General features: G+C 35.7%; 1 protein-coding gene across 1 annotated transcript in view; it reads left to right on the top strand.

The window, feature by feature from the left end:
- The window catches only part of dop (microtubule-associated serine/threonine (MAST) protein kinase dop), a 136,316-nt gene that overhangs the window by 4,280 nt on the left and 106,125 nt on the right, over positions 1-25,911 (top strand). The window contains exons 2-3 of the mRNA XM_028322698.1: positions 7,413-7,826; positions 12,504-13,007. Of these exons, the coding sequence (XP_028178499.1) occupies positions 7,413-7,826; positions 12,504-13,007 (918 nt within the window). The remainder of the gene's footprint in view (positions 1-7,412; positions 7,827-12,503; positions 13,008-25,911) is intronic.

The raw sequence follows: 25,911 nt of genomic DNA, 5'->3' as shown, positions 1-25,911 counted from the left end.
TGTGCCAAATTTAAAACTTTAAAAATATTTATTTTCTTTAATTACGTAAATCAATTAAGTTACTGATTCTGAGTCGCTCCTAAAAATTTGGACACTGATAACAAAATCATCCTGTATATTCGTGCTCAGGTTACTGCTAAGTATATTAAATAATGTAAAGGCAGTTAGTAGTTAATTTCACTGCAAGATACATATTTAGGCACCGTCTACATTTAAAAAAATTATAAGTAACTTGAAAAAATCGAATCGTCTCTACATTCTTATTGGTTGGGTTTTTGTGGCGGTCAAGCTGTAGATCCTGGCTACACAGGAGTTGCAGTGGTGGGAACGAGAGGTGGGAATAGTCCCGTACATTCTTATTGGTCCAAAGGTTGACTGGAAGAGAATACCACAATTATGGCATTGTGTTCACCTTTTGTGCTCTGTTACATAAACTTTTAAATAAAAATAATCAAACCATTTTCACTATCACATAGCAAAAATATTATGCGAATAATGTTTACTAAACGAATGTAGTTCCTTAGTAAACGGTGTGATATTCAGCGAGAGGCAGGATTGTATCTAAATCTAAAACCCTATCCTTTTTCTGGAGTCACCAACTTACTGTGTTTGTCGTGACGCACATTCTACGTAAAGTAAAATTTATCGCGTGCAGATTTGCTTTAGGTGTATGCAAAAGCTCCCAGCCGTAGGTAAATCCAGCGCCCGCGCAGCCTTATCCGTTTTCCTCGGAGCAGCCATAGACGCTCTTGCGCACGCAGTTGTAGTGGAACGATCTCGCGCAGCGGACCGGTCTCATCCCGTGCAAGTGACATCTGCACTCGATGTTATATAGTTCATCATGAATTTAAGAACATTTTTAATTACTCATTTTATTGTTATAATCTGCAAGAATGTGGAAGGACAAAAGACACAACCGTAAGTATTTATAAATTACAATACGTTTGCGCTATCAATTTAAATGTAAATTAACTTCTATCGCTGTTTTTGTAGTAGTAAATAACTATTATAGTAACACGTTAAACGTGCACTATTTTATTAGATGTCTACATAGAAGTTCCAAACTAGGTAGAACGTAGAATTTTAATATTACTAGCATTTTACTCTAATAAACACTACAATGTAAGTAACTTTAATAATCTAATTTTTAAAACCGTTATTCTTAAACTTAGGTATTTAATAAGTAAACCACAAAATCTGAAATAGGTTGCATCGTAGATCCAGTAGGAAATAGGAACCTATTAATGATGTGTGTGCTTGCTTACACGATCCTAATGCTCCACAATGTCAAACAATAGGCAGTAAGACGTGCCTATGTGCTTGCGATATAGCACCAGTCAATGCGCAATGTTTGATAATGTCATTATCATTTTAATTCGTAAATTGAGCCTTGTCACCAAACCAAGGTACATATAACTTCTTTTCTTAAATACTTAAGTATACCTACTTACTGGTACTACCGTATCAGAACTATGCCTGAAAGAGAGCATCTCTATGTAGGTGTGTACCTACATTAGGTAACTACCTCCTATACCCTTACTACTGGAATTTTGATAGGACGATTGTGGTTCGGCGGTTATTTGATCGGATCGCTATATTTTAAAAGTAGCTCCATCATAGTAGGTACATAATATTGTCTAATATCAGGGCCTCTACCTAGTGCACCTTAGTCTTTGTGTTTACTTAGCAAAACTAAATTGACAGACTTCTACCCAGGTATCTACTTAGAGCGTAGCAAAACCGCACAAAAATCACAGAACGATTCTGAACCAAGTGCAATAATTAAAAGTTTTACTTACTGTTCTACTTACATATGAAATTGAGCTACCTATTACCTATATGTCACATAAATACTTTCTATATTAGATATCTGCAGGAACTGTAGCTCTAAGTATTTCGTTATCCGATCAATGTCCGCTTTACTAGATACTTAGGTACAGGTACCTAAGTTCGCAATGTTAGAGTAACTAACTGTACCTACCTAGCTACCTATATTTTTTTTTTCATAACTCTATTAGATAGGTCCTTGTGTAGGTCAGTTGCTCGTAGTTAAAATTCACGTTTATAGTTCATCAAAATTGACTTAAGATTAAGTTCGACTTTTGTACTCCATTTTTGTGTGCAATAAAGTTTTTATATAAAAATAAAGAAATAAGTGCATGGTAGAACACAATTTTTCCTCGTGGACAAAAGAAATGATAAATTGTTAAGTACCAAACCATTTTTTGTCCTTAAAGTCATGAGCATGACGTATTATCTTGTACACAATAACCAAACTAGCAACTCTCTCGACAATCAGTCTTTCATGTTCAGAAATTATTACCCACTTTATCTGGAACTAATTTCTGCAATAATTAAGTATTTGTTAATTTCTGCTATCAGTTCGACATCTTCGTGTGTAAAATGTAGAGGCTGCCTAGATATGTATAAGTTAGTAAGGGTAATAAGACCTATAAAAACTAAGTTTCTATTGGATTACGCATTCGCAGCATTGCATTGTAACTGATGTAACATACAAGGTGTACAGACTTGGGTATATCAAAAGTTCTAGTTTATTTAGGTACATTAGTTAGTATTCAGTAGATATGAAGCGCCAAAATACCATAGGCTTTCTAAAAGCTAACCAGCCCATATTAAAATTACTTGATGTGAAAGTTCGTCGATTAATATGGCGCTGAAAGACTATTACAAACAATTTTTTTTCAGAATATAATTAATTAGACAATGTTTTTAACTTGAAAATTATAAATAACTTGAAAAAATCGAACTGCCTAAGGCGGGAATTGAACCCACGATTTTTTCAAGTTATTTATAATTTTCAAATTAGTTTGAGATGCGACTCTTAACGCTAAAAATTAAATAACAATGTTTTTAACTCTTAAATTACAATACATTCAATAATGATTAGTTGAAAACTCATATCGAGTTCAATCATTAATTGTGTATTTATTTTTAAAATTAGGGAAATTCAATTGTAATCTCACACTACAAATAAAAGCTTCTAATTCTTATTTCAGGGACCATGTGCGTTTACGTATAATACGTTTAATTACTTACTCAATTTAGTCTTTTCCAGTTCTTCCACTTACACGTTTTCCCACATTCGATATTTTCAACTTATTAAAAAATTGTCTATAGAAAATTGTATTGCTTGTTTAGTACATTTACAATTTATTAATGTAATTAAATGTACTAAATTAAACCTACATAATATATTATACTATTATGTGCATCCTTAAGCATGTGCTTTGAGTTATAGCGTATCTACATAGTTTGTTTAAGATCGTGTTTGTCGTTTCCGTGTATTACTAGTGTTACATAACTCTTAACCGGTAATATTATTTCTAAAAACTGGAGCGAATAACTTAACAAAAAAGAAGTAAAACTAAACAACATTTAACTTTTGTATGTCTTTTATATACTTTTTACAATCCTGTAACAAAAGGTTAATTTCCATTGCCATGCTTTTTGTTAAATTCGTAGTGATTAAATTTTTTACCTTTGTTTTTAATTCATTTCAAGATACTATACATACATATAGCTTTTTGGTAGAGTGTCCATAATACTTACTATTAACTTCTCTATAGTTATACATTGACCGATCAGCTTTTATAAGTAAGTAGGTATGGGATAATAAAGTAGATTAATTTATAGAATTGTAGAAAGAATGCGAATATTTTATTCATGTTAAATTAATCCCACTTAGTCTATTTTGGTACAGAGATAATATTAATCTCTCTCATATAAAAATGCTACCTAAAAATAAGTTTTAAGTAGGGAGGCAGATAACGATGGTAAGATTATTTTGACGTCATTTTTTCATGACGTAGATCCTACCTTTAAAATCGGACATGCCATTTCAAAGATAGGACTGTAAGTAGGTATGTACCTACCTATTTCTAATAATGTGGTCACGGTATGAATAACATTTTTATAATATACGATAAACTACTTACTGACTTTTTTATCATCTCTTGTCGCAATAAGTAAATAATTTCTAAACTAAAAACACAAGTTAATAAAAAATAATGTTTCTATCCACAAATTGAATACATCGGTATATTATATTATATTTATTGTGTAGTTACTATGTGTGTGCACTGTTGCTGATGCACACAGTCCAGCACCAGAGTCCTGAGTGACGTCTCTATCGCCTACAGCTAGATGACATATAAAACTTATTAGAGTATGATTAGAACCACCAAAATACCACTTCATTGCCTCCGTGTTTAACACAGCCCATAAAGAAAAACTTTAGAACCTGCAATATGGTCAACAAACAATAGTTAGAGGTATAAATTCGATAGACGATGCGTCTACAACATGTTTCATTATTGTAAACAAGTGGTTTTACGATGATTAATACTTCATTATTGGTAATTATATTTTTCTGATTTGTACTTTAGTAAGTACGTAACCCTTTGGTTACCTACTCGTATGACTACGAGCTGATTGAAATAATAATTATAATATTAAAGTTCTTAATTACTTTCTATCATCCATTAAATACATCAAATTAATAAGACTAAATGCTCTGCAGTTCTATTATCTCTATTGTAATTTATTCTATGAGAAATAGCTTAAGAAGAAGTATTTATTTTTCACAATTATGTGTGTATGCTTAAGTCCAAAGTTAATAACAAATATGAACTTTCCAAATTGGTGGATTCGATTGGCGACAAAATTCTTCTAAGTAGGTACTGTACCTATACTAAACTAAATTACTATCAGTGACTCGTGTTGATCCTGTTTCACATGACCAACGGCGCATGGCGAGGAAGCATTCCGACCTTTCCTCAACATTTTTTACCGCCAAAACGTGGGCGCGTCGCTTGTACGACGGCAAGTGAACGCTTGATTTGTAAGAATGCACGATCGTAACTTTTCAGTATTTTTTGGTATTCAAAAGGACATTTGACAATTAGGTAGGCCTACTTAAATTTCTTTTTACATCATATTTTAAAGAATTTAAATCTTTAGAATTTGCCACACGGGATGCAGTATGCGGTCAGGTCAAAGACATTATACATTTACTTACTTGACCTGACCGCAGACTGCATCTAGTGGACAAATCCTTTAATATTTTATCTTAGATAGGTCTTATTAGAAGAGTTTAAGAAAAACCTACACGTTTTTTTTTGTTTTTTTTTTTTTATTAGGGATATTAAGTTCCACAGCTAACAGATTTTAATGATCTTATGATCTGTGTGTTCTTTGGTTTATACCTGCCTATGTTGACCTTTGTAATTTTGTTATTTTGACTGTGACTCCTTTTTGTACTTAGTAAATTTTTTGAACTTTGGCCATTTGATATTCGGAACTGATATATATACCTACATCTGCCAACTGTGGTTTTTTTGTTTTTGAACAGGTAATTGGCCAAAATGCCTGATAGGTACAATTATTTAATAACTATTACGTTAACGACGGCATGCTTCAAAGGAATCTTTTATTAATTCGTCTTGCGATACGACTTTGTATAAATATACTTTAAATCCTTTTTTTTTTTGCTTTGCGCATTACTGGTTGAGAATGCTTAATGCATTAAGTTCGCCTTATGTTCAAATTTATTTGGCATTAAAGTTTTAAATAAATCTATCTATACTAACATAAAGAGGTAAAGTTTGTGTGTTTGTATATTTGTTAAATTGTAAGGGGTAATCTCGGGATCTACTGAACCGATTTTAAAAATTATTTCACCAATAGAAAGCTAGTGAGTGTCATAGATTATATAAAAAAATCGCAAAATTCCACGCGGGGGAAGCCGCGGGAGGAAAGCTAGTAATAAATAGATGAGGACGGTCAGTGGGTTATGTAGGACTCTCCCCGCCTGCGCCCTAAAGGCGGTGCCTGCCCACTAACCTGACGGTGTCCACAGGAGCCCAATGAATCGGAGCTATTGTCCTAGCTTGGACATTCGTCCACAGCTCCGCCTCAGGCTAGAAGCTATCGTTCACGGGCGAGCCTTTCCGGCTTCGAGAGAACCCCCAAACCCCTTCTCCAGTTTTTATAGAGGTAGCCTAGGATGCGCGTAACGATATAACTACTAGGTAATCTTATCCGGGTATTTCATCGTTATAAATCGTCGGTAAGATTATATCGTGGCGCGCATCCTAATAAGCTGGCAGATCGGCCATTTGTTGTAAGTGGTCGCGTACCAGACTGAGTTACAATGCCAGAGGTCGAGGGTTCATTTCCCGCACAGTATAAATAATTGTGTGCGTGAACATATTTTTTGTATTGGTTCAGTTTTCTATCTATAATATTTACAAAAAAGCCTAGATAGGAAGGACCTGACCTGTGCCTTAGTCATCGTTGAGTCGGTCTCAATTATTTAATAATTTCCCTATGTGAGTCAATAGAATTTGTTCAAAAGGTAGGAATTTCAATATGGCCATGTGTAATAAATCATCATAATAAATCAGAGCATATGCGTTTTAGCTCTGACTCTTGTACAACACGTATGATTAAACGCTATTACAATGCCTAACCTTACACAACCTAAGCAATTTAACGAGAAGGCCCATTACATGACACTATTTTAACCTTTCGTTGCAAGCAATTTCATGTAATTTACATAAAACAAGCTGTGCATTACATATTATGCCCTTTATCTAAGACATACGGCAACTATTTGTTTGTCTAGAGAATCACTTAACCAAGCATTTATTTTACACGGCTTACTTAAGTAAGTACATCAGTTCTCTCTTTTGTGCAACAACGATATGATTGTAGTATCTTTGAGTACGGTAGCAGGTGGATACAGTATGACTGCTCAAGTAATATAGTCCTTATTATTATTACGACGCGATGATTTAAATGCAAATAGCGTCATATCATGTGAAGAATGTAAGTGTTATTGGATTGCTGTATGAATGAAGAAAACCAGTTGGCAATAGTAGAGGATTGACGGTCGCCGTCGACCGCTGGTCACATGACGCCGCGTGCCCTCGCCAGGTTCAAGGTACCGACCATCGCCAATTACGGCAGAGAGCCGCGATCGAAAATTAACAATCACATTTTTTTTCCAAAGTCTAATTAACTTGGTCGTTTCTTTATGAAAATTAGACAGGTAAACCTTTCACAAAACGTGATACTGTGAACATTACTGGAAAACGAGTGATCGTTTCCTCGTAACTACCTACTTACGTATTTAGCATACATTAAAATACATAGTCATCTTTAACGTTTCACTCAATTAGATGGTTGTATGTAACTGAAATAAAATTATGTACGAATTAACTTATAGCTTTAAACTATAGTCAGGAATATATTTTGTTATACAATATGATTTTTGCGTATTTAATCAGTAACGTTTAATTCCGCGACTTCGTACGCGTGGATCCCGTTTTACCCCCTTAGGGGTGGAGTTTCGTAAAATCCTTTCTTAGCGGATACCTACGTCATAACANTAGCCCTTTTGTCGACCTTTTCTAAAATTTTTGAAACCGCAATGGCCATCCGCCTTCAATCTTTTTGTAAAAAATACAATGTTTTCAATGATAGTCAGCATGGCTTTCGAAAAGAAAGATCTACTATTACAGCCGTTTATAAATACGTAAATGATATTTTAAATATAATAAACACAAATAAATATGCCATAGGAATAATGTTGGATATGAGTAAAGCATATGATCGGGTCTCCCATAAAATTTTATTAAAAAAGCTATACGATATAGGTATTCGAGGAATAGCACATCAATGGTTTGCGTCGTATTTAAATGATAGAGCACAATTTGTAGAAATTGATTATTATGACTGTAGTTCTGGCCTATTAAATTGTACTAGATCTCAAAAACTGCAAGTAGTACGTTCAATACCCCAAGGTAGTGTATTGGGGTGCATTTTATTTATAATCTATATCAACGANAGATAAGTAAATTATAATTATAAGATTTAATAAATACATAGCTTGTACAAAAAAGCTTGTTTTCTTGAATCGGAGATCACATTAAACAGTCCGATTGAGTGAGTTCAATGAGGCGAGCGGACAGCTCATAAAATTTGACAATAATATTGCGAACAAGTGAATTATCTTCTTCCCTAAATTGCGGAATTCCATTATTCACATGGCCAATGGTGTAAGACAATGAGTTTTGTAATGTGTCTGCTTTCACATAAAATTATATCAGATTAGAATGTGCTATTTTATTATTAATTCAGTTTTATTGCAAAGACCTGCCAATTTATTGCTGTCGCTGTATGTCGAATGTTTAATCAAACGAGAAAATCTGACACTAACCGATCTAAAAACCCACTAACTTTTAAGCTCAGCGACAAAAACTCAAAAAATCAGTCCAAAGAAAGAAATGGAGTCGCAAAATTAGCCGGCGGACGATATCATTATGAAACAAACCGGCCTAATTTTCCGGCGTTCCGGCGTTGCAAAAAGTTTAATTTGTTTTGACCGCACCCGCCCGGATCGGTGCGATGACCCTGCGAGTTAGGAGGGCTCCGTAGCCCGCAAAGTGCCTGGAGCTAGATCCAGGGTTGACACTTAGAGTAGGCGCACACCGTTAATTTTTAGTTGGCCGATAGTTGTGCCCGATTTTAAATTGTATGAAGAATCGGCCAAATCGAATCAGCGTAGTGTGTGCACTCCCATACATGCCCATACTGATCAACTGCCCGACTAAACTATCGGCCGACGAAAAATCAACGGTGTGCGCCTACTCTTACGAAGGAATGAGTTTTTCTTGCCATCACGCGGTGCCTGTCAGCAATGGAGGTGACATTTTTTGTAAAGGTTAATTTTAAAATTTGTTTAAAAACGGCCAAGGCGAGTGGCACGTGACTATCCCATGCTGTGCTATCTCCTTGTTATTGCTATCGTTGATAGAATCTATGCGCAGTTATTAATATTGCTATTTTGGCTAGCGGAAAAACGAATGTAGAAGGACCATAATGGATCGATTAGATACCAACTTATAGGACCATTACTTTATAGGGATTTTTCCAAATTTAAAATGCTAAGTAATATAATAATATCTCAAACGTGTGAAACAGAAGTTGACTTTTTCAAGTTTTAAATCGTGTTTGAAATATGAGTCCACAATATGCTGCGATGTTTTGCTGTCAGCTATGTTCATAGAATTCTAGGTTTTTATAGGGATAAAGAAGTCTAGATCACCATGATAGTGAACACTAACTATCAAGTAGCGGCAGCCCTACTGACATTACGCCCTGACCTACTATTATTAAGGGTTGTCTCAGTACTTTGGCATATACGAGTCGCATGCTCTGTAATTTTAGACCACAGTGATTTATATACTGGGAACAATAGATTGTGGCGGAATAGCGGCTATTAAGGACTTTAGTCTACTGTGAACGTTTAAATCATTGAATGCATTTAAATTGAACTATTCGATCCTCAATGGTAGTATTTTCCATATCTGATAGCATTCCTTTGGATAAAAACCTTTTTTTTTTGTCAGTTACTGCTAAAATAGTTTTAATGTCACTAAACTTTTAAAATGCACGATTTAAATAGGAAGTACTTAGGTAGGTACACTTAGCTTTCTACCAAAAATAATAAGAAAATGCCATGTTACAAATAAGCTCGGCTGCATTTAATGTGGGCTCCGCCTAAAACTTTGGAAAACTCTCACACAAGGCGCATTCAAAGGTCAAATAATTTGCTCTATCCTTTTGATTTTCAACACTTTCACGATACGTATCGTCTACTTTCAAAACAAATGATGTAGATAAATAAAATAAAATGAGTAGTTTATTCAGTACATACGCCCTTTCCAGGGCACTTACACAATTCCCAAATATAGCTTGCCCTACCGCTAGAGTTCATATCTGAAACTGTACCACACTGTTCCACCCGCGATCGTAAAAGAAATATCTCCCATATTCCGAATGTTTCACCTCCCTATCTGAGCTGTCAATAATTCGATGGGAGCAGCAATAAGATAAATAAAAAGCCTGCCTCCGATAACAATAGATCCGCGGGAGCCGCGTGCATCATCGGGATATACGGTGCTTCCCGTGCACTTCCTGAAGGAGTACAGTTGGGAACATGACGCAGGTTGGTTTAGTTTTTTTCGCTTTTTGATGCGTTCGTCTATTGTTTAATCTTCATGGTCACTTTAAAGTCAACGTCAAATAGTTCATTACACCCAAAGTAGCCAAAAAATTCGCAACACGTCTTTGTTACAATTGAAAAACGATTGTGTTGTCATATTTTTGCACACTTTTAGGCTGAGTTGCACTACCTAACTTTAAAGGCAACTATGACGATAACCGGTGCTTTTTGTATGGAGTTTGACAGATTTTTGACGTTTGTCGAAGTTAAAGTAAGACGGTGCAACCCAGCCATAATATCATGAACTACTTGACACTGACTGTACCATAAAATAGATATGTATCTGATTTATCTGTTTTATGATAGTAGTCAACTATTTTTTTACATAAATGTATATTCGTATTCGAAGATCAAGATAGATAACGCCAAAATTTACGTGTAACAAAAAATATTAAAATATTCAGAAAAACCGAAGTAATAACAAGCATGTTTGCACTCTATTCAATAGCATTAAATTTAAATTCTTTACGAACTTGCCCAAATTCAACAGCATTTTCTGCCGATGACATTACAAATATAAACAAATTCAGGTTCGATCTATAAATCCTTGGCGTAGACTCGTGTGCAAATAATAAACTAGTTTTATGTCCACCTTTGTTCTACTACTGCGATTCGGTGGTACACCATGACGGTGGTACACCGTGTTTATTGGCTCTGGCGTGACGGGAACATCCATAATAGATAAATTATGGCGCATATTTATTGCGAATGGGTATGGATTTTATTATGGCTAAATTGCCAACGCATTATGGCTAAATTGGCAATTAAACTTCAAATAATTAGGTAAAATAATAAAATAGAGCTTTATAAAAGTTTATTTACTTAGAATCGCCATAAAGTGATTTAGCTCAGAAACGACTTTCATGTATATTTTATGCAACTTAATAAACTCAATTCATAATTTTAGTCTGTCACAAAATATCGGATTAATAGTTTCAGTGATCGTGCAAACCAACTCATTTTAAAAAATATACCTCTTAAGATAGATGTGAATATTCATGTCCTGATTGTTCGTTCGTTTCAGCCAAATGACGTCCACTGCTGGACAAAGGCCTCCCCCAAGGTTTTCCATAGTGAACGGTCCTGCGCTGCCCGCATCCAGGCCCTTCCCGCGACCTTTACCAGATCGTCGGTCCACCTAGTAGGAGGCCTGCCCACGCTACGTGATCCGTGATCCGCCCTGCGTGATCGATTCAGAAATGAGGAGATCCGCAGGAGAACCAAAGTAACCGACATAGCTCGCAGAATTGCTAAAATCAAGTGGCAGTGGGCGGGGCACATAGCTCGTAGAGACGATGGCCGTTGGGGCAGGAAAGTTCTCGAGTGGTGACCACGGGCTGGAAGACGTAGCGTGTCCTGATTGTAATATAAGGTAACTGTGCCTCAAAAGCACTTGAGAAAATTATGTGGGTCAATGCTAAAAAGCAGCACAGCAACCTCAATTACCGCAATTAGTTCTGCTTACAAGAATATCCATTTAAAGCGGCGAGCACTTTTTAGGCGTTAAAAATATTATATTTCAACTTAATGACGCCCATTCGTAACTTGGCTGTGATGCATAAAAAAGAGGACGGCTTTCTTTTGCAAGATGGTTAGCGTAGAGGACCACGACGCGTTATGGTTGCTGGATCGAATCCTACTAGAGGCAAATATTGATGTGATTGTAGGAGTAATTTGGGAGTTCAGAGCTAGTTAATAAGTATCAGTGGTCGGCATAATTTATATTTTTTTGTATTCAATGAATTATCATAAGTTCTGTTCTGTTCTCGAGTGGCAAGTGGCAACTATGGGCCACGTAGTGTGGGCAAGCCCCGCACTAGGTGGACTGACGATCTGGTGAAGGTCTCGGGTTGTACCTGGATGCGGGCAGTGCAGGATCAGTGGTTATGGAAATCCTTTATCCAGCAGTGGACGTCATTTGGCTGAAACGAACGAACGAACGGAGTTCTGTTATTGATTGCTAAGAATTTTAGTTATCTCAACAATTTCTTTAAGCTATTTTAACTCCATTTTACATGTTACCCATAAATATTTTTTTATTTACGTCAGCATCATTCTTGCTTGAAACCACCTTCATTTTAAGACTGTAAGACCACAAACCTTTATTTTCACCACAACTTAAAACCACTGAGACCACTTCAAGGTGTTTTCAATCACACTTACTCACGAACCTTTGTCAGTCGTTGGAACGTTCGAGAAAGTTCACACATCTGCGGGCAACTTTATGGCGCAAGCCACAACAAATACTTACCCCATTGTTGTTACTTACAGTATAAAGTTGCATTTTGCATTAAAATATCCAGTATTTATATTACTTTGCTGTTAAGCGAAATTGATTATTATGACTGTAGTTCTGGCATATTAAATTGTACTAGATCTCAAAAACTGCAAGTAGTACGTTCAATACCCCAAGGTAGTGTATTAGGGTGCATTTTATTTATAATTTATATCAACGACGTGGTAACTTGTATTGATAAGAAATGCATAATATACGCTGATGATATATCTATAGTTTTTCCATGTAACAACAGCCAAGACCTGCAACACCAACTATATAGTACAATAGACAAAATATTAGAATGGTTACAAGACCACAATTTAGAAATTAATATAGCTAAGACATCATTGATACAATTTAAACCAAGGCAAAAACAACCCCTCCAAACAAATATTACATTAAATAATAATAGCATAAAATTCGTGACCTCATGTACCCTATTAGGAATAGAATTAGATTCAAATATTAACTGGAAACCACATATAGAAAAAATTGCCGCTAAACTCTCAAAATTTACTTATGCACTGTACGAGTTGAAAAAATGCACGGACTTAAAAACTGCTACCATTGCCTATTATGCCTACGCTAATGCTTGGTTGAATTACGGGATCATTCTTTGGGGTAACAGTACGGAAGTAAGTCAGTTATTTATTTTATTTTGCAAAAGAGATGCCTTAGAATTCTTGTTAACATCACAGATAGGGAAAGTTGCAGACCTCACTTCATAAAGCTAAATATTCTTACACTTGTCTCAATGTACATATTAGAAATTTGTAAAGTCAGGAAAAATCTCCATGAATATGCCCAAGCAAAAGATCTTTATTCACAAGAAAGAAACTTAAGACATAGAAATAGACTAGTACAACCTTTTACTAAATTGCATCTAGTTAGCTCAGGCACTTACCATATGTCAATAAAATTATATAATAAGATACCTACGAATATAAAGAATATTGAAAATGATAATTTGTTTGGTAAAGAATTGAAGGAATGGTTATTAACCCATTAACGCCCAAATGAAAACTACGGTCAATTTCCCATAGCCAATGTTTATTTTCTTTATAAAAATACTTCAGAAATAATACTAAACACAAAGAAAACCAAAATCAAAATCAGAAGTTAGGTTTTCAGGGGTGTACTAAGTTTAGTACAATGGGCGCTTATGAGTCATATTGAGCAAAGCCTTCTTCATCCTGGCACAGTGTTTTCAGGCACTTGCCATAAGCTGATTTGACTCTATTGAAACACACAGTAATTTTAAGCTATCAAATCAGCTTGTTTGCTGGTTTATTTTGATTATAACCATTATTTCATATTTCTTCTCCATCAACTAGAGCAAGAATACCTACTTTTATTTATCTTTTATAGGTCAAATATGTGCGTATTATATATTTGCGGAATGCTAGCTGATCTAAGCGACTATATGGGTTTACTATGCAGTGCAGTCTGCATGCATTTGAAATTGTCATGTCCACCATATAAGCTAACAAGACCCATCCACCGCTTTTTTTCCTTTTTCCTCAATTTGGTAAAGTTCTATAGACTAGTCATCTAATCTAACCCACTGATTTTCTTATTATACTAGACCTGGACACCCTGTGGTGCCTAACTCTACTTTTTTTTATCAAGAGACCCCATATAATGACCTTTCCCAATGGTTCTAAAGCGTCAACATTTGTTTTAATGGTACCCACATTATTATCTTTCAATCAATGCTAATAAAATGACGTTTGCCTTGTCGAATCTGTCTCTAGGCTTTTTGTGAAAATCTTTATAAGTAATCAAAAGATACCTTTTGGTTCTGTTTTCACGTGTGGTTCCAAAAACTATGTAACTAAGTCTCTTTAGGTCGACAAATAGGTCGTAATTGGGAAAACAAAATGTTTCTTTTTGTTGTCTGTAACTCCATAAATAAAGAGCCATGTTATTGGAAAAAGAAAACAAAGATTATATATAAAAACTAGGCAGAAATAAGTAAACACTCTAATAATAATGTCGTTACTGTACTATTTTACGTAACGTGTCAAGCGCCCATTGTACTAAAGTTTGTACAGCATCACTTTGGGAGTTATAGCATGAAAAACTTTCCATGAAATGAACTTTTCTATGTATTTTTTATTAGGATATGTTGTTAGCTAATACACAAACAACTTATTTGGTATTTTGTGTAACTTAAACCTAGCATAAAAAATTATCAAGTACCCACTAGAAGACATGAAAAAATCACTGAAACGGAATCGCAAAATACCCCCTTAAGATTGTATAATAATTATGGTCTGTTTCATCTCAGGATATAATGCATAGACCTTTGTTTACCGATTGTAATTATTTCCAGGGTAAAAATACTCATTAAACCAGATTTATCGTAACTTAAAGTTGTGTACTATTTATTGTACGGCGGGCGTTAATGGGTTAAAGAAATATTTTTACTCTTTGAAAGAATTGTATGATCTCAAAAATTAATTAGAATTTGTACTTACATTTATTAAAATAATTTAGATTAAGCTTAATTAATATTATGTATAATGTTGCAATGCCCTCACAGGGCTCATGTTCTGGGACTATTTTATTTTTAATACCTTGTTTGTACCACATGAAGCAATAAAGATATCGCACGATAATATTAATTCTATCGTTTAAAAAGATTTTCTATTTACCGCTTGAGTCCCAGACGGCATTCATTAAGTCATAACAATTGATTATCTATTGTGTCTAGATTCGCGGGCCTTGAAGGATTAGACATGGTTGTTATAATGTGGAAAGTGACCGAAAAATGTGAGCAGAAATGAAAACCACGCAGGTTGTAAAGCTCAATAAACTGATGACATTTTAGGATGAACTTCAGAAAAACATTTTAGGAAACAAGCATTTATTCAGTACTTAAGCCCATTTTAGGCCGCTTGTACACGTCCCAAATATAGCTTGCCCTACCACCACTTCGGGACAACATATGGGCTGGTGCTGAGAAGAAGTGGCGGAAGAAACTCATTCCCGTTTTCACCACCAATCCTTAATTTTTAAGTGACCCCTATGGTAACACATAACAGGAATTTTGTTTCCATGGGGGTCACTTAAAAATAATAATTAGGTAGGTAATGATGGTGAAAACGGGCTTCAGTCACCAAATTGTAGAGTCTGTAAGAATATAACCATAGAGTCGTTAATATTCGTGCGTTCCTTTTCAGTATTCAATATCCTAATATTGATTTAATAAACGCTCAATTCATAATCATAATAAGGAAGGAAGCAATAGTAATTAGCGTTGGATCGTTTATGAGCCTCTGTTCATTTTCACATTCTCTAATATTCAGTTTAATGATTTGATGAATATTTTTTGTAATTGAAACTAAATGAGAATGCCTAACAAATAACATTTACTTAGACAAATTAAATTTTAATCCTTAGTGTTAATTATGAAAAATCTAAAACGTTAAAATAACGGTATCGTTGTGGCCAATGAGATGCTGTCATAGTGACATTGACAATACGTCAATGTCACACGAGAATCAAACGTTAGAATAGCGGGACGAGGCAATATAATGTGAAAAATGAGTATCCAGTGTTTTATTTATGAGAATAGATCGACCGGCCTTTAATATTAGGTACTTAGAGGATGTTTAGTGTAACGATTCACGAAAAGTCAAAGATATGATATTCTTCTTTCAAAGCCAATTAATTTTTCATCAACGTCGCCCTAAAATGGGTTCAGAAACTAACCGTGAAAACTTAATTGACTAAGAAAATTACTTTTACATTTATAATTATATTAGTATTGACCTAGTTAGTTAACTGAAGTTCGACAAAGGAAGTCAATGCATTGAATCGACCAAACATCATTACTAAATTCTCTACTATTACCATAAAATAAGTAAATATATAGTTTGCTCTAAATAAACTTGTTTGAAGCAGCCGCTCGCGTTTTGCAATAAATTTGCATGAATCAATTCAGTACCTAGTTGCGAATACAGTACGGAACCGTAATGGGACTAAGCCAGTTGAAGCTGTAAAGGCATTAGTTGGTGACACTTAACATTATTCTTTCTGTATTATTAGAATTTATTAACACCTGGCGTTCTTATGTCATGATATGGGAAAAGCAAGATTATCTTTTACGTGAAGCGATGTGTAGAACTGGCTGAATGAAATACTAGAATAAAGATAATATTTGACGATTTAGGAAATAAAGGAATTTTGACTTTGACTTTGATAGAAGGCATGCCAGGAAAGGATGCCGGTCAGTGTCAGATCTAAGAGTTTGAGACATATTATTATTTTCTTTTCAATAGTTTTCAGTACACCTGTAGTCCTGTAGATACCATTTCAAGGATAATAAAGTCCCAAAACGAATATAGTCCAGTCAATGAATGCTTTAACGACGGTGTAGAGAGAAATCCGTGGAACACAATTTCTGACCTCGGGACTTTATTTAGACTAGTTAGGAGGTGAACATAGCAAAAGTCCCCGCCCTTAGTCCTTGACCTCCTAACTAGTCTAAATAAAGTCCCGAAGTCAGAAATTGTGTTCCATGGATTTCCATCTATAATGCTTTATTGACTGGACTAATACTTGACCTTCACTTTACTAATCAAGCGACTACCAGGCCTTGTCCGGACCTAGCCAATTTTCAAGTGTGAGTATTCCAAGAGAACTATTTAATCTACCTTAACTTTTGAAACACGTTAGGCATGAAAACACAAAAGTTACGTTTGTGAAGGTAGTTTTTTATTTGCGAAAAAAGTTTAACAAAAGCCGCCTATTAAAGCCTTCACTTTATTTTTAAACACTTAAGTATCCGTATTTAAGCAAGACAGCGATCCTTTTATGAACTCTCAATTAAGACTATAGGCCACTTAAGCTAGATTGAAACAAAACCTACAGTCTGATCGGTAATTGGAGCGCCGTCAATCAGTTCGGACAGGTGTAACTGGTCTGGACTGGATAATCGCAGCCACACACGGCGTCTGCGCACGGTATAATGTCTACGTGAGATTAATACTCCATTTGTGGATGTGAATGTTTACTTATTTGTTATAGGAGGTCAGCTGGAATGGGCAATTTAAATAGCTTAATATTAGGAATAAATAATAGGAATTGAACATGATAAGATTTTAAATTAGGTTAATTAAGAATTAATTACCTCTATCCGTCTGATGTTTCGATCGGGTTGCAAAAGTAAAAAGAAAATTATTTTTAGCTGATTATATTTGTATCAGTGCTAAGATGTACAACTAACTTAGTATCTATTACTTTTGATTTCCTTGCAGCTTTTATCCTAAAATTTTATAAATAGAGAACTTGGCTCCTTAGATGATGGCACTAATTTTATACTACTTGACTGTTTTATTTCATGGAAACTTCTCGACATCAAAAACTCCATATTTTGAGCTAACATAGGTAAAATAAAATAATTTCACTTGTTTGTCCCGTACTTTCTTTTCAATAGCCAAAAAGGCACATATTTGTGCAAAAACGCCACATACCCTACGTATGTAGAGAAAGCCCCATATTGTCTGAGACACAAAGGTCGCTAATGCCAATCTATGTAATGGCCACTGCCGAAACCTTACATGAACGTCGCTCAGTCATTAGATGTAATCGACGCAATTTTTCACACATTTTTTCACGGTTCAACGAGCACGCTCGCGACTTACTCGATTGGGAACGAATTTGTCGAGACAGACAGAGACAGATCGAGTCGCAATTATATGAATAAATTATTTGCAACGATAAAATAATGATTTTTAAACATCCTTGATCCTACCAAAAATATTTTATGTAAAATGTTAACATGATGACACCATAATGGCTCACACTGTGAAAAAGTTATCAATTCTCATAAAGAGTTAAGTGTATAATTCTAGACGCCTCAACTCTACAAGCCCTAGCTAAGCTTGGACTCTACACCTTGGTCAAAATATGGCACGGAAGTGCTATAATGCTTCGCTCGTTAATATTTGAAGACAAGTTTTGGTAGCGCATAATAAATAATAAATAAATATCCTTGGACATTTAACACTGCGCTTCTAGTCCCAAACTAAGCAAAGCTTGTATTATGGGTACTAGACAACGGATATAAACATACTTAAATACTTTTTTTTTGTAAATACATACTTATTATACATAGAAAACACCCAGTCCAATACAAACAAATATGTTCATGAACACAAATGTTTGTACTGTGCGGGAATCGAACCCGCTACCTCCGGAATAGTAGTCCGTTTCGAACCACTACACCAAACGGCCGACTTTAGCTAGCATAGATGCAACTTCTTTATAATTTAATTTAACTTCTGTGCATCTCAATCATCATCATCATCATCATCATTTCAGCCATAGGACATCCACTGCTGAACATAGGCCTCCCAATGCTTTCCATGTTGATCGATTGGTAGCGGCCTGCGTCCAGCGCTTCCCTGCTACCTTTACGATGTCGTCGGTCCACCTTCTCTCAATCCCATCCGACTAAATCGCACGGCAAAGTCGCAAACGTGCCCCACGCTCCGGCGCAACTCATTTCCTTCACCTCGCAGCAAAAAAAATGATTGATGCGGACGATACACGACAGGTCCATTCGTTTTTAGTCCGCGACATGTGTACTTAAAGTAGTCATTAAACGTCGTGTCAGCCACAAAATCAATAATCTGGTATTGTGGGAAAATTTTTGAAAATGGTCAAGGTTCTGTACATTTTTATAGCTTTAATTTTATTATGGCGAAAAGGCGATGAAACTACAAAATGTGAATATAGAGCCCGTTGAAAGAGCAGCTCTCATTTATGAAATATCTAGGCTGGATCGTACTATCTTACTTTAACTTTGACAAACGTAAAAATCTGTCAAACTCCATACAAAAAGCATCACTTAACGTTGTAGTTACGGTTAAAGTTAGGTGGTGCAACTGAGCCCTAGTCAATTAAGGTAAATAATTAATATTCATCTTTCAGCCCAAATAAGCTATATTGTCAGATTTCAATGACAGTTTATAAAATCTGGTGAAGACGAAGTCTTCCATTCAACAACACTATAAAATTTATCATACAGCGAAAGTTATTATATTTTATTTCACATTTTGATAAAGAACCCTAAAGTAAAGATAGGTTATAAATACTTAAACTCTGGTAATTTTTGGTAATGCGCCTCGTACACGCATTCAATCTCATTGAACACAAAATAAATATCATTATTAAATTGCACGGCGGGATACTGGTACATTTTGCATATTTTCATATTATTAATATTGATTTAAAACACGGTAACGGTAAAGTAAATAAATGGGTAGTGTATCGTAGTTTTTTTAAGGATCCCTAAAAATCTAAATAACAATTGATTTGAATTCGTAATTTGGTTTGCGATTATAGAACGAATAATAAAGATATTAGTCATTAATGATTGTTTTTGTAACTAGGGTAGGGATTTGAGGCAAATGTATCGATATATCGATAATTAGATACGCTTAGTATGCGCTAAAAGTTTTGAAGTCTGTGAACAACATAGATCAGTGTTTAAGATTTATGATTAGATACACATTGATTGTTGACAAAGTCGTTTTGCTTATACTCAGCAATATGCGAGACAAGAGTACCTACACCATTTACTTATTTTAATTTAGATTTATTTGATTTAGTGTGAATAGGAGAGAATAGTTATAAATAATTTTATGCTGTATTATGTAATTGTATGTGAAATTGTGAATGTACCCACTGCAAACTCGTTAGCTTTACATCAAACCCTAGTGGTCTAAATGTAATTGTCTCAATGTAACTGTCTTTAAGTTGTTAAATAAATTAAAAAAAAAAAGTTCCTCCATAAGGGACAAAAGTATTATGTAAATAATTACATAATGTAGTTGATGAAATAGATTATAAGAACAGACTTCAAAGAAAGGCAAGATCAGAAGGTAAAAGAAAAAGTGTGATAGCACAAATTACAAGAATTCATGTAAAAACCACTACAATAATGTGACATTGCTTGCCCTATATTGTCTCTATTTTTGGCATTAAATAATTAAACAAAACCGATTTGTACATCGATACCAAACTTTCTATCGATGTTAGCACATCACTACTCAACATACCCGCTCCTATAGCCCGAGGTGCACGGATACTCGTAATTTCCCATCAGCGTTTTTGTTGATTAATGAGCTTAGAAAAACTACATCAATTTTGGTAGCGGATATTTGAAATCTGCTGTGTTTGGACGTGTTATTTTTTGTATGATCGTCTTAATGAGACAGGTTTACTTTTTCTCTTGATGGTCATTATGTATACTGATTTAAGATAATATATAGGTGCACTGTTCACTGCTCAACTACAATGAGGTTTTTTTCTGCGTACTATTGGATAGTGTAGGTACCTACTAGGGCATGTAATATCAGAAGGTTTCCAATTCCGATATTGGATTCCGATATTAGATCTCAATATCGGAATTCCGATATTAATATCGGAATTGAGTTCATGTGCTATAAATTTACTATTTGGTTATATTCGTAAGAATTCTGGATTGTTTACAACTAAATAATGATTTTAATTTCTTTAATTTGGTACAAAACAGCACTTCATAAAATTGAAGTATTTTAAAACCATTTTTACGTTATGGGTATCCATTGCATTTGGTTTTTTATGTGAAAAGAGGCAAACGAGCAGACGGATCACCTGATAATGAATGGTTACTGATAATGAGCCTATATGGACTAGCAAATAATTAAAGTGTTTTTGTAAAATCACAGGTATCAAACAAACTTTTACTCCTTCATTATATTACCCTGTTTTATGTTGGCGGAACGAATTTTAGAGTCATTCAAATCACGTGCTACAAAAATTGTAGAGAGTGGTAAAAAACTTGAATATGCTTGTAATTTGTTCCTTTTTGATTATCGATGTACAACTCACAAAACCACGAGCCATCATCATCATCATGTCAGCCATAGGACGTCCACTGCTGAACACAGGCTCCGATGCTGATTTTCACAATGGCCGGTTGGTGGCGGCCTGCATCCAGCGCCTTCCTGCTACCTTTATGAGGTCGTCGGTCCACCTTGTGGTTATGAGTCCTACGCTGCGCTTTCCGGTACGTGGCCTCCACTTCAGAACCTTGCTGCCTCATCGTCCGTCTGTTTTGCGTACTAAGGCTTCTGCCGTTGGAAGACCTTATCAGAATGCTCGAAGACCTTAATCGAGTTTCCCAACAGGTAGGCCTTCGGATGAATGTGGAAAAAATGAAGCTTATGTCGAATGTCCGTGTTGCTCCTTACCCAGTTTCGGTTAGGAGCTCGATTCTCGAGATTGTTGACAAGTAAGTATGTCTATCTCGGACAAACGATCAGCTAGGTAGTTAGATGCAATTTCGAGAAAGAGGTAAATCGTCGAATACGAAGACGAAAGTCTTTAATTAGTGTGTGTTACCAGTGATGATATACGGCTCGAAAACGTGGCCTTTGAATATAGGGCACAACGTGCTATGGAGAGGGATAAGCTTGGTGTTTCTTTACGAGATCTAATCAGAAATGAGGAGCTCCGTAAACTAACTAAGGTCGCTGACATAGCCCGACGGATTAGCAAGCTGAAGTGGCAATGGGCAGGGCACATAGTACGCAGAACTGACTGACTGACGGTCCATAGTCCAGTAAAATTAATGTTTGAATGGGAGTTGAGATGTCGTTCTTTGTTGACCAAGTACCTATGGCAAATGCTAAAATTGATTTATAACAAGTTAAATTAAACATAAATAGTAAAGATATTAAAATATTTGCAGTTGAACAAAAAGTGATGGTGAGATACATGAGAAAATCATTGGTCTTTGCCAATCATGTAATTTGGGCTTTGTGGCAGGTTGTGGCGAGCTTAAACGCTTTGTTTAAAATCTCAATTGAAACTTTTATCTGATTCCGATATTACGATATTGGGTCGCTCAATATCGAAATTGAAATATCGGATCTCGCAGTCCGAGATTCCGATATTACGAGATTCCGAGATTCCGATATTCATGCCCTAGTACCTACTGTAGGATTTTCATAAGTAATTACAACATTAGGATTTGCAAGATTAGGATTTGGTGTTGCTTTCAATCATCAGTTGGCATATTTTGCCTCATACTTACCACTATTAAAAAAATAACAAAAGAAAAACGCACACTTTCAATTATTATTCATTATTTATATTTCAACAACATCTCGATTTTCGAAAGCATATTTTACGATTCGTTCGTTTTCAGCCAAATGACGTCCACTGCTGGACAAAGGCCTCCCCCAAGGTTTTCCACAATGAACGGTCCTGCGCTGCCCGCATCCAGGCTCTTCCCGCGACCTTCACCAGATCGTCGTTTTACGATTACCTTCTCCATTTTAGCTACTTAATAATTTAAATTAAATACAAATAATAATAAAACCAAATATGTAGTACCTGCATCACCATATTAACCATAGTCCATCCCGTTCAAAGCAATACAACTTCATTACCATTTCAGATCAGCGAGCCGTTAGAAAGTGCAGACGGTTGCTTTCCCAGCGCATTTGCATCTTCATGCAAAATCATCTAACACGCCCTAATAAATACTAAGAGCTGGTGCGAGCTTAGCCCTCATTTAGCATGCCTTAGGCACAGCCACTGAGGTTACGTTCTTAATTAGCCATCGCCTGGAGCTGACCACTCGGAAGTGAGACCTAGTATATCCAGCCAAGCGTAACAACACTCAGACAACCGAAATGTTACCATATCACAAGGGGATAAAGATGGCTGGGACCGCAAAAGCAGTGTTGTATTATGTATGCGGTTAGGCGATGGGTGACATTCACGTAGCGCATGTAATTTGAATGGGGCTCTCGATACGCTATTGCCTCGCCCTTGTTGATGTTCCAGCTTACGCGCAGTTGCGGTTTGTATCGAAATAAAATCGAAGCTTCTAGAGTGAATAAACGTGTCTGGAATCGTTGGATTTTATTTTTATCTTTGCAACTGTACAGCGAAATGGAATTGACTGTGACACGGGATGCTGTCAAGTTAGTGTCAACGTACTCGTATCTGTCTACAATATGAACAGATTATTATTATTTTATTTTTATGTAAGTAATAAGCTTTTACTTTTCTTCACTTCGCGATACTTTTTTTTACGTTTGTTGGCATAAATTTAATACTCTTATGCCAGTTGACAAAAAAAACAAAATTACCTAAAATTTAAAGTGAAAAGATTTGATAGGTAGCTTGTTTTGATTGAATTGGTTGCGAAACTACTGAACTGATTTCTGATTTTTGATACTTATTTTTCACTAACAAAATCCTAAATGAATTGGCGTATTTTTTACGGTACAAAGTTCGCCGGGCCAGCTAGTCTCTGAATAAAGATGCCCCGCCTATGTTTGAATTTCAACTCGCAACAAAATTGTATCATAATCCAAATAAATAACCCACATTGTTCACACAAGCTTATGTGCGCCATTATTGTAACAGCACTAAGCTTTAAAACAATGCAGGCGTTGCCAGTATATTATCATCATAACCGCACGTCACAATAGCGCGTGATTAATTGCGACAACTTAACAACTAATCTAATAATAACAATTCAAACTCTAAGCTTTCGTTCCGCTGGCTAACAAACGAGCTAATCCTCTCTTTACCATTTGTTTCATTTAGAGGTAAAATATTAGAATATATTCTAATAAAACGAATTATTTTTATTCCAGGTAAGCACTAGGTGAGTCAAGTTGCAATTAAGTGGTGAGAAATATTGATCTTTGGGTGGTTATTTTTATACCTGCATTGTAGCAATAAATATTGCAGGTCTTGCAATATTTATTGCTACGGCTCTCCTAGAAAACGCAGTTTTAAGAGTAAAATTGGTAAATTTTGCCAGGTAACTGCATTGTGAAGTTAATTACTCAATTGAGATTTTTTGAAAATCCAGACCCAGAGAATATTTTGAAAATCCTAAGATTTAAGCGCCAATCTCCATTAAGGGACAGTTTTAAAAATCTACCACCATAGTGAGACCTGCAATTATTATAACACTCCCAGCATATTCAAGACAAAGCGGCCTCAAGACAACAAAAACAAAATGGCTGACGGATTTATGCACAAACCAAATCTATGTGAAATACGGCGTGTCGCAAGCGTCGCCGCTAACAAAGCGTATCATCTTTGCGCGACTGATTTATTGCCTTACATATTTCTGCCTTGGATGATTTAATTGTATCCAGTTGCTGGTGAACTACTTGGCCAATTGTTTCTGCGTATAAACCTAGAAAATCAAAATCAAAATTAAAATCAAAAGTATTTATTCAGTTTAGACCACAAGTGGCACTTATGAACGTCAAAATTATTATATAAAATAATAAAAAAGAAAAGTTAGCGCTTATGGGGCACGTTACATGTCTCCTTATCTTTTGGGCCATACCAAGACTTTATTAAGAATACATTTATTTTCTACTAGCTTTCCGCCCGCGGCTTCGCCCGCGTGGAATTTTGTCTGTCACAGAAAAACTTTATCGCGCGCGTCCCTGTTTCAAAAACCGGGATAAAAACTATCCTATGTTCTTTCCCGGGACTCAAACTATCTCTATGCCAAATTTCATCAAAATTGGTTGCGAGGTTTAAGCGGGAAAGCGTAACAGACAGACAGACAGACAGACAGACAGAGTTACTTTCGCATTTATAATATTAGTTGGGATATCAGTAAGGTTTTTTCAGGTTGTTGGGAATGCATCGTTTACAACTTAACAATCTGGAAATCATCGAGAGAGGCCCTCGTCCAGCAATGGACAATGGACATCCCATAGCTGAGTTAATGAGATGATGATGTTTTCTAATTAGTTTAGTATGTAGCTCCCTTTTTAAAGTATTATTTGGGACGTGTTTATTCTCAAATAAAGCTTGCTCCACCACTCAGGACAATAATTACATCGCATCGGCTAGTGAAGATGAAGTGGCGAAAAAAGCTCAAGTCACCTTTGTCATACTTTAGGCTGAGTTGCACCAATTTAAATTAGCCGTTACTATAACAATAACGTTGATCGATTGGTAGCGGCCTGCGTTCAGCGCTTCCCTGCTACCTTTACGATGTCGTCGGTCCACCTTGTAGGTGGACGTCTCACGCTGCGTTTTCCGGTACGCGGCCTCCATTCCAGAACCTTGCTGCCCCATCGGCCGTCAGTTCTGCGTACTATGTGCCCTGCCCATTGCCACTTCAGCTTGCTAATCCGTCGAAAGCATTGGGGGAGGCCTATGTTCAGCAGTGGACGTCCTATGGCTGAAATGATGATGATGATAACAATAACAGATTTTTTTTTGTATAGAGTTGGACAAAATTTTAACGTTTATTAAAGTTAAAGTAACATGGTGCAAGTCGGCCTTAGAATATCACAATTTATTAACAAGATAATAAGTGCGAGCAAGCCAGCTAAAGTCCATGCACTCCTGTCATTTAAAGATGATTATACTCATAATCTGCCTTCAATCAATCAGCGACATCCGCATTATGGGCGTATAACCGCACCACCCACGGCGCTCGGTCGCAACTGGTAGCTGGCATTAAGTGGACAACTTGTTAATAGTTAAT

Source organism: Ostrinia furnacalis, unplaced genomic scaffold (genome assembly GCF_004193835.3).
Source record: "Ostrinia furnacalis isolate ACB-3 unplaced genomic scaffold, ASM419383v2 OfSCF7708, whole genome shotgun sequence".
In the NCBI taxonomy this organism is placed as follows: Eukaryota; Metazoa; Arthropoda; class Insecta; order Lepidoptera; family Crambidae; genus Ostrinia; species Ostrinia furnacalis.
The sequence above is the reverse complement of the archived record's forward strand: the minus strand, read 5'-3'. Positions and strand labels throughout refer to the sequence as shown.